The 10,463-nt window shown below is 35.1% G+C and overlaps 1 protein-coding gene across 1 annotated transcript; it reads right to left on the bottom strand.

Annotated features, from left to right (window-relative positions):
• Positions 1 to 4,535: 4,535 nt before the first annotated feature.
• LOC118749338 (putative nuclease HARBI1) lies at positions 4,536 to 5,303 on the bottom strand. Its single transcript, XM_036484133.1, has 4 exons — positions 5,191 to 5,303; positions 4,818 to 5,137; positions 4,659 to 4,762; positions 4,536 to 4,604 (listed from the first exon to the last, which is right to left on the bottom strand). Exons 1-4 carry the CDS (start codon positions 5,301 to 5,303, stop codon positions 4,536 to 4,538), a joined length of 606 nt encoding a protein of 201 aa, XP_036340026.1.
• Positions 5,304 to 10,463: the final 5,160 nt, after the last annotated feature.

Consider the following 10,463-nt stretch of genomic DNA (forward strand, 5'->3'; position numbering starts at 1 on the left):
TAGTCTTGAATAACTTTACAGAAGAGCATAAATAGTGAGAATTTTTTTATAACTTTCCCCTATATTTGACTGCATTCGTTTCTCTGAAATTTCCTTGTGGTGCATCTGAGTCAACAATTGAATCATAGCAAGGTAAAGAACGCAAATTTAGATCAGTAAAGGTCTTCAGCTCATAATCGATAGGCAATCCTTCGGAGTATTTGATTTGATTGATGATTAGTAACTGTAAAACCGAAACTGTATTAACAGTGAAAACAAAAAAAAAAAATAATTCTGAGTTTTTAATTAAGCTCCTACAATGCTGAAAATATAAAAAGGGAGAAAACATTTTAGCAAAATTTTAGAAATATTCTGGGTATGCCCTTTTGTAAATATTAATTAAGCAACAAAAATAAAAATTGTCAAAGTCGCTAAAACGTGTGTTCCCTATTTACAAATCCGCCAGCGTACAAAAATATTTTGAAGACAACTACCTTCATTTGTTATTCGTTCTGCCGACACGTATTCCTCTCTGGACTTTCTGTCCTTCACAAACTGTTCGTAGAAGTTGCTGATATTGTTCTTAAAATTATTCCATTTTGAGGCTAACTTGTCTCCCTTTTCTGGTCGTAGGACCTCAAAATCATACTCAATCTTTAAATTTGTAAATTGTGCAAATGTTATAAAAATGTGTGCGTAATGCATTTAAAAAGCAAGATTATGACTTACCAATTTATAGCCAAACGCTTGCTTAAAAGAGATCCAATCTTCTAAAAAACAGGAATTGTTTTTCACGTTTCGCAAATCTCTCTTGCGCAAAATTATAGTTTGACGCCAAATTTCAGATTCTTTAGGTGGGTTTGAAGAATAGCAAAAATCCTCAGCAGGACTTTGGATCAACTTTTCCTTCAGATTTTGAAGGTGTGTTTCGTCAAATTCGTCTTCGAAATCTTCATTGTTCGCTGGTTGCATATTAATTTTTTTGGTTTTGTGTTTTCTATTTTTTATGTTATGATACTTGTCGTAAAGTTTACCTCCAGGATTTCGACGTGGGCCTCGGGGAATGTAGTAATACTCCTTAAAAATGACGGAATAAGGAATATAATTTATATATGTATAATATAATTTAAACTCAGGAAAGTTAAAAAAAAAATTACCTCGGGTTCATTTTGAAAGATAGACGATATTTGCTTCGAAATTTTTTTAAAGTCGGCGCAGTGTAAGTCTAGTTGTGGACTAAATACTTCTTCTAAGATTATTAGAATCACGTCCTGGCGATGAATTTCTAGTATATAATTATTGTTGCTGTTGAAGCTTAATATGGCTCTTCCTTTTTCACAGCGATTAAGCGTTTTGCTTACCTGAAAGGGTTCTCCGTAGGCAATTTATTTTCCTTTTCATATGGATTCAATAAAAAGCTGCTGTGAGGGCCGTCACTGTGAAAAGCCTTATAAAAATAAATACAATCAGCGTCAAAAGTTAGCATACACCTTCTAATATAATATTCACAAATTGTATACATCATGGTACATATATATTGTATATATCACAAACTGTATACACAGAACCTTTCCAGGAAATTTAATAAAAAAGATCGAAATTTTTACGAGTTTGTTGATTTTTTTTAATATTGTACTGTATGTATTCACTGAACGCTTACGTAAATAGCACACATTTACTTTTTAAATTTTCACAATGTTTTACGTGTTAAAGATTCTGTAACATAAACCATATAAGTCAAAGTTTCAGACTTTTTTTGAGAATTTTTTTTTTTGTCGAGGGTGTAACGCATTTTCTTCCATAAAACGCTTGAACAAAACTTATTTTTTTTCTCAAAAAATTCTGAAACTTTTACTTTTATGGTTTATATAATAGAATCTATTATCAAAAAGAACAATAACGAAAAAAATTAATCACGTAAATCAATGGGAATATTTTTAAAAGTAAATGTGTGCTATTTACGTGATCGTCACTGAACATATCGTTACCTTGATATAGAAAGGCCCAAATTTTTTTTTCAAATCCAGTATGTCTTGAATCTATTATGGGTCATAATTTGGTATTCTAAAAAATACGCACGCTGCGACCAAATTCTTTTCCGATATTCAACAGTTATGAGCTCGCGCAAAAGCAAAAATGCAAAAGTAGTGTGGTTTTCGCTTCCACTGTACAGCGAAGCTGTACACGCATGCTGCGACAAGATTATTTTCTGATATTCAACCGTTATTAGCTCGCGCAAAAAAAGCATAATTGTAATTTTTGATTTGGTTTTCGCTGAACAGTTTAGGCTAAAAACATTGTGGAGCGAAGAGCACAGCTTCAAGCAAAATGTCGATTATAAACGTGTATGTTTTAAATGGTGGTGCAAATATCTCCGCTTTGGTCTTCACTATGCTAGCTCCTATTGAAACATATGTACATTCACGCTTATAAAAGACGATTTGCTTGGTGCTATGCTCTCCGCTCCAAAATAGGGCTATTCTCGATCAGGTGCATACTGTTTAACATGGTGCATATATAGTATAAATAGCATGATTGGATAATTTTGTTATTGTTTCATGTGTTCAAACAACAATAAAATTAGCCAATGATGCTATTTATGCTATCTATGCACCATGCTAGACAGTTAGCACCGGATCGAGAATACCCCTAATGTTTTTAGCCTAAACTGTTCAGCGAAAACCAAATCAAAAATTACAATTATCCTTTTTTTGCGCGAGCTCATAACGGTTGAATATCAGAAAATACCCTGCAAAAATCGTTGGACCATGTAGTCTATTTGTGGTAAATTGGAGTACTTACAAAAGTGTTCCTCTGTCATGCTGTAGCGGACCAGCTTATTGTTTGTTATCCGATCACTGCTCGTGTTTTAACGAAACGTGATTGAAGTTCAGCATTTGAAAGCACAATTGCATGTCTGGCTGTAGCTGAACGTGTAGAGATGCTCGCTGTTAGTTCTTAGCTCCCAGCATGCTCGGGTTCGAATGCCGTCAGAGGCAACATGTATTTTTTAATTTTTGTCTTGGTTTTTATTACTTTCGAAAAAGCATTTGAGAAGTGAAGAACAAAAGCGTGTACAAACAAAAAAATATAACAACAATGCCATTGTTAATATGTTGGAGTAGTTTTGTGCTACTCTGATGTAATGCAGAGATGGAGTATATGGTCCTGCCCTAGGACATCGCAATGTTAATTGGACCATATTTTTTATATGAATTGTGGTTAATTTTGGAGTACTCCTTGGTCCTTCGGGAGTACTCTTTACATGCATACATGGAGTAGTCGCGATTTTTGCAGGGTAATCTTGTCGCAGCATGCGTGTACAGCTTCGCTGTTCAGTCGAAGCGAAAACCACACCACTTTTGCATTTTTGCTTTTGCGCGAGCTCATAACTGTTGAATATCGGAAAAGAATTTGATCGCAGCATGCTTGTGTATAGCTCCGCTGTTCAGTGGAAGCGACAACAAAAATAGCAGTACATCTGCATGTTTGCTATTGCGCTCGAGTTTACGCTGGCGAACATAAAAAATTGTGTTGTAAGTAGCAGGCGAAGCTTCGCTCTTAATAAAAAGCGAGAACAAAAAGGGGCTTTCCAAAGTGACGCGTGGGACAATTTAACTCGTTTTTGTTCAAACTTTAAAGTAATATCTCTTTAAATATAAATTTTACAAGTTTCAAACTCTTGACATTTGAAGCCAAATTTCACTTCAGTATGAAACTAATAATGTATTAAATTTACTTATATAATTAACACAGAAAAGTGAACTTTTCTAAGAGTGACGGGTACGAAGATGATGAAAATGTTTCCTGTATAAATTATATAATGCTAACAATTTGAGCCAAAAGGAGCCACATGCCACTTTGGAATGCCCCTTTTGCTTTTGCACGAACTCGACAGTTTGATGTCACTATAACAATAATAACCACTTCAGCATTTAAAATTTTACAAAATTTAATTTTTTACAAATCATGTACCCATATGTTGAAAACAAAAAATCTGCCTTGTCTTGCCTTCACTATTCACCGATATCGGCCACCGACAGCCGCACTTTTCATATTTTTTATACTCGAGACGCAATTTTTTCACTATATTAATATATTTATTTACCAAACTGAAACCTAGGCTCGAATCGTAACTGTCGTGAACGAGCAACTCGTCACGTAAAAATGACAAAATCGGATTGTGACGTACGTGAACGAACTTCTCATATCGTAATTCGGTATTATGACAGGCGTGAACGAGCGAGTGAACGTACTCGTTCGTTCGAACTGTCATTCGATTAATATTTGACGAATGTACGCGCGCAAAATTTGATAAAATTTTTTGAAAAATGTAATTATAAAATTTGTGCAAACATATGCAAGTTTATAGCTATTTTTCTTATTTTAGAACAACTACAATAAATTAAACTCTACGCAGAAGGAACTCATGGCGGAGTTGATGGCCGAACACCCTGACTTGGCAAAGAATTTACTCCCAAACTGCTCGCAGGGAAAAGCAACGGCCAACCGTTTGTGGGAAAACCTCACCAAACAATTACATGTGGTGGACCTTTTCAGAAGTCATGTGCTGCACCTCTATATTGACAATTTATGGCAAGAATATTGCAAGTGTGGTCACAAATCTGGCAAACGGAATATTAGCAATGAAATGTTAAAATGAAAGAAGAGAAACTTACTAGCATAACGTTAAGACTATGGTAACCTTTCCTGTTGAAGTACATGTGCTCGTCTCTAATTGGCTTTTGTAATCCAATGTGTGTTCCGTCTACGCATCCAACCACTAAAAGGAAAAACATTGGATTCACTACGCATTTCATTAGAACGCCTCTTCCTACCTCCAGGTATTTTATATTTTTCCGCAAACCGCTCCTTACATCTTGAAGATTCGTTGGGCTGGAACTTTATAAATTCCGGACACAATTTGCGTTCTATTTCTTTTAAGACGTTGGACGTCAATTTTGATACCGTGCTCTGGCACATACCTATCAGGTAATCGCTACCAACTGTTTGCTTATAGCTACCACTTGCAAGGAGCGAGAGGCTTGCAGCCAATTGCAAAGCAGCAGGAACGGCTTTTGTGTCATCGCAGTTTATGTTTGTTTTCGATAAAACATACTGAAATGCCTTCTTGCTTAACCGAAATCTTTTGATGAATCTGCAAGTATAGGAGTAGAGAAGGTAATTTATTTCCTATGTATAATTACTTACGCGTTGTCGGATAATACCAATGGATTGCTTCTGCCCCGAAGTTGCTTACGCACAACTCTTTCGTCATTTTCGCTTTCGCTAGAGCTTAAATAAAATAAAAGGCTGGGATCCATTTTAGTTTTGCCGCTTTTCTTTAAGTAAGTTCACTTATTTTGACACTTCAATGTCCATTGTGACTTAAAACAGGAAGAAGAAGAGAAAAATAATCGATAACAATATAAACAATAACGATTCGTTCGTCTTCGATTGTTATCATCCGATATTGTTCATTCGATTAAAGGATCACGTAATTTGTGTTCGTACGATTGCCGACTCGTTCACGTCTGTCACGATTCGACCCCTGTTTCAGACAAACTGCAGAGTCTAGTGTGCGGATACATTGTAAGCATGTATGTATGGCAGGGTTGGCATTTAGCAAAAGCAAAAGTGTAGTAAAAGCATAGATAAAAAGTAGTAGGACAAAATAGTAGTAGAATTTTCATTGTATAGAAGCACGGTGTGTTTGCATATCCCTATGTAAAAAGTGACAATTGAACATGCAAATACAAGGCGCGTAATTTTTTTTTTCTAACATGAAAGCATGTTCCTTCATTTTTGTCGAAAACTTTTTATAGGCTCATGATCCAACCAAGCAAGATGAAGCATAAAGAGAAAAATAAGTAATTTTTGGGCGCATGTTTGTGCTAACCGATTTATTTTCGTACCTATTTTTGCAACCGTTTACCGCGCACTTCATTTTAATTATATTTCAATAACCAATTTATTTAAAATCGCTCACAAATCACTTTCGATATTGATATAAACTGCCCACAAAATATATAAACAAAGACATGTACACAACAAAACAGGCACAGCAAACTTCAAAATTACGAACGTCACATACTTTTTTCTTAAATGAAATTGCAAATGGCTGCTTGTTAACCGGTCAGATCCTCATAATTGGTTCATGGCATTAGCTTCTATAATTTAAATCACAGCAAACCAGAAAAACTAAAGTGGACGGTAGTGGGGTAGTCGGAGTTCCTACGTTCGTAACAAATCGTTAACACTGGTGTTAAAGTCATCAAAATACCAGTGATGCCACTCAAAAGTGAGATATAGTAGGTTTTATCTGCAATGAAAATAATTTGTGTGACATTAGATGAATTAAATACACATGAGCACATGTGCGCTCAGATGTTCGTCGTGTGTAGCCAGTTTAAGTAAAAATCCCGTGTATTTTGTTGTTGCGTTTGGTACTTAAGGATGTCAAAACGAAAGAAAATAGGAGATAATTTCCCTCATTTCGTTTGATTGACATCCTAAAGTTACACCATTTCGTCTTGGATGACATTCTACTGTTGGTTGTTTCTAACCAAACTTGGTTGCTTTTCTTATATTTTCACGAATTTGGTGGTTTGTTGGTAGTTATTGTTTCTTTTTTTAATTAGAAATTAGCAAATTTTTGCTTTACACAAAGTATTATACTGAATGCCTATTTTTAATGTAACATGTGCATATAAAATACATATAAAAGTAAATATGTATGTGATTGAAAGCACAAGTATTTCAATAATTTTTGTTTTTTGTAAAAAGTTTTGCTGCTTGGAATAGATACGTGAAAAATTAATTTGGTTTTTTTTCAGATTTTGGTTGGTTATTTTTTTTAACAAGTGGCAACCGTGGTTGCCCGTCGCATTCAAACAGAGCAACTCTTTTGTACGCAATTGTTGTTGTCAGCTGTGAACCGCCGACTTGAATTACTCAGACGAACGAGAGCACGAAGCGTGTTGCCCGAGCACGATCAACTCGGTGCCCTTCCCCTTTCCTCGTCGCTCCCTCTTCCACAAGTAACGAGTTGGCGCGACCAAAGTTTGCGTGGCTGAACTCAGTCTATTCGTTACCTATGTATATATGTACATGTGTGTATGTACATACATTTGTATGCAAGAATGATAGAATACAAGATTGCGCCAATCGAGCTGAGAGCAACTGGCCGTGACGTCAAAAAATACCAGAATGAGAGAGCAAGACGAACTCGACAAGAAAAAGAGGAAGCATCGAACAAAAGCCAGTATTGCCAAGTTATGAATTTGAAAAAGCACCAGCTTTTTATTGGTGTTTTTTATGGACTTTATATGCATACATGATTTTATTGGAAGGATGCCAATTCAAATTAATAAACATCAATGTTTCTTGCAAGACGGTCGATTTGTTCTAGCATGATTGAAGGTGCTGCCACATATTTTGTTGTCGCTTATGATTGTCACTGTGCCATGATTTTGTTTAAATTTTTGTAAAGTTGCTTACCACACTTACGATTGCTATAAATTTTGCTTAAAGTTTTTTTAGAATTTTCTAATTTGGTGTCCTCAGACTAAAACCAAAAGCACTAAAAACGCACCAAGCACCAAACTCAATAATTTTCGCGTTTTGAATACCCACTAAATTTGGAGCGAAGAGCATGAAGTTGGCAGTGAATGTAAACAAAAGTATTTTATGACGTCAGCGATTGGGTGGATGCTGTCAAATCGACGAAGAGAGGGTTAGCGGTCCGCGAATGGCGCGACCTTTATTGTCTGGATCGTGATTTGTATGTACGTTCGTTTTTACATTCAAATAATAAAAAGCTTCCCCGTAGCGAATGTCATGAATTAGTCACTTAAGTGTCTTGTACGGCCATATCAAGTCTTCAATGACTTTGGGCTCCTTTTATATGGAAGTCGTTCATGACTTTTTCATTCAAATGGTAATTTAGTCTTTGATGATCATTGATGATATTCAAGCGACAATGTCCTGCAATGAACTTTTTATAAGTGACCGCTGAAAGACATTGTCTGTTATAAGTCTTTAATAGGAGTACACCTGCATGACATTGTCACCAGTGTCATTGTCAGCTATATGTCGCTTAGGATTCACAGCAAGCGCGATGATGTCACCAAATCCTCAGTGACGATGTCACTAGTGACCAATTTCGCTACTGGGTAACTTCAAATTTCATTTCGTTTGCTTTAACAAACTTTAGGTTAGATTTATTGATTGAACCCGAACTCGTTTTCAAATTCAATCTTTTCTGTTAAAAAAAATCGTTTCGCTAACATAGAAAAATGGAACAAAGCTCTGTTTGATAAAATCATGTTCCTTTTTTCTTAGTGCATGTACTGAATAATTTATGACAAACTAACAATCCATTTGCCTCCTCTTTACTAATATTATTAGCAGATCCACATTTTGCTAAACTATTAAGTCATTCTGAAAGACTTCCCTTTAATGAAAAATTATGGAGCCAGCGAACTATTTAAGGAACCTTTACTTTCACAAATTATTCGCCAAATCGAACCTTCCAATTTTACGTTCAAAAATTTGGACCTTCTCTATCTATCTAAGATCTCTGGTGACGGTCACGTCACTAGGAAAGTGACCGTCACTGTTCTTGCTGGGTAGGTATTCGTATGCATGCGCGTTGAAGATATTTGTCTTATCGCTTTGTATAGCCGTCCCGTCGCTTTCTTTCTTTTTTCCCCTTCTCGTATAGTATATATATCTCAGGGATGATAAATGAAGTTTTCGAAATTGTACCAAACGTCAGAAAAAAAATTACCAAATCTAATAAAAATTTACCAACAAAAAATTGTAAACGCTTTCACAAAAACAATAAATGCTTAAAAGAAATATACATTTATTTAACGCCTTTTAAACAAACATCTTGTAAAAATATACATATATGTGTATTTTCATACGTCGCATACGTGACAGTCGTACGTTTCAATGTGATACAAACAAGGAATACCATTTGTTTTCTTTAACTTTTTTGGGCCATTATATAGCATATTATTAGCTCTATATTTAACCGAAAAATGAAAACAATCGAACTGCTTGATCCTGAAATACAAGCATTTAAAGAGAGCGTCGTTACATGACAAAAAATGGAAGTAGATTATTTCTTTTCTTACAAAATCGCAAAACTCTGCGAATTGTGGATGGCTATTTTCATGAAACTTATTTTGATATGATTTGGAGCAATTCTAGTTGTTCATGCGCCCCACGCTTTTCATTTTCAATTTCATAGATTGTTTATAATGACTTTTGCTAAAATTTCAAAATCAAAAGTTATCAAAACAAATTCTATGGGACTGAGAAGTATTATTTTCTACTTTTTAGTCCATTTATAAAAGCGTTTTTTATATTATTTATTTTCTACTTTTTAGTCCTGTCTGAATAAAAGTTTGCAATAGATATCAATTATATAAACAGGCAATCATGTTTCCTTCACACCCCTTTTACGGCTAAACTGTACTTCTGAGGTATAAACAATTATATACCATTAGAAAGGTATTTTGATGCTGATGTGCAGGCAATTTTTAAAATTTCAAATTAGTTTAAAATAGAGCGAAAAAATCAATTCAAAAGTCACACCAATACCAATGCCATACATGTACAAGGTTGTGGCGGAAATGCCTCCTAAATGTATGCTTTAATATTGATAGTGACTTAAAGAAACGTGCTAAGCAGCAGTTTAGGAATAAGATGTATGTATGTATGTTCATGAATAGATTAGCCTCAAACAAGGATGAGATAATTTTGAGTATGGAGAAGAAGAAAGGGATAAATACAGAAATTAAAATAAAAGTAAAGAAACCTAAATATAAAGACAAAGAGGAAGGAAAATTTAAATACCTAACCTAATAACAATGGTGGAGGTGAATATGTTAATGAAGAAAAGAATGGACATATTTAGATCAGGATAAAGGAAAGGATAAAGATGAAGAAGAAGATGAAGAAAAAGACGAGGAAGAAGATGAAGATGAATATGAAGATAAGGATAAAGATAACTTATCTTAACTTAAAACCTTAACTTAACTTACCTCACCACAACTCATCCACCACACACCTAAATCCACCACTACTTCACTCCCCACACCTAAATTCACCACACCTTAATTCACCACACCTAAATCCACCACACTTTAATTCACCACACCTTAACTCACCACACCCCAACTTTCTCACCACATCTTAACTCACCACACCTTAATTTACCACACCTCAACTTTCTCACCACACCTTAACTCACCACACCTTAATTCACCACACCTCAACTCACCACAACTAAATTCACCACACCTCTTAAGACCACCACACCTGAATTCATAACACCGTAACTCCCACACCCAATTCCACCATACTGCAACTCATCACACCCAATTTCAACACATGACATGATATCACTAAAGAAACAATGTAAAGAAAAAGAGGAAGGAAAATTTAACTACCTAACCTGATAACAATGGTGG

This window comes from Rhagoletis pomonella, unplaced genomic scaffold (assembly GCF_013731165.1).
Source record: "Rhagoletis pomonella isolate Grant_MI unplaced genomic scaffold, Rhpom_1.0 Rhpom_scaffold_00015, whole genome shotgun sequence".
Lineage (NCBI taxonomy): Eukaryota > Metazoa > Arthropoda > Insecta > Diptera > Tephritidae > Rhagoletis > Rhagoletis pomonella.

What these genes read in the sequence shown, in the direction of transcription:
- LOC118749338 (XM_036484133.1), bottom strand. Translation starts at nt 5,303, where the DNA reads ATGGATCCCAGCCTTTTATTTTATTTAAGCTCTAGCGAAAGCGAAAAT. An exon ending in TTGGTATTATCCGACAACGC is followed by an intron (nt 5,138 to 5,190) that starts GTAAGTAATTAT and finishes CTATACTTGCAG; the next exon opens with ATTCATCAAAAGATTTCGGT. An exon ending in AAAATATAAAATACCTGGAG is followed by an intron (nt 4,763 to 4,817) that starts GTAGGAAGAGGC and finishes TTTTCCTTTTAG; the next exon opens with TGGTTGGATGCGTAGACGGA.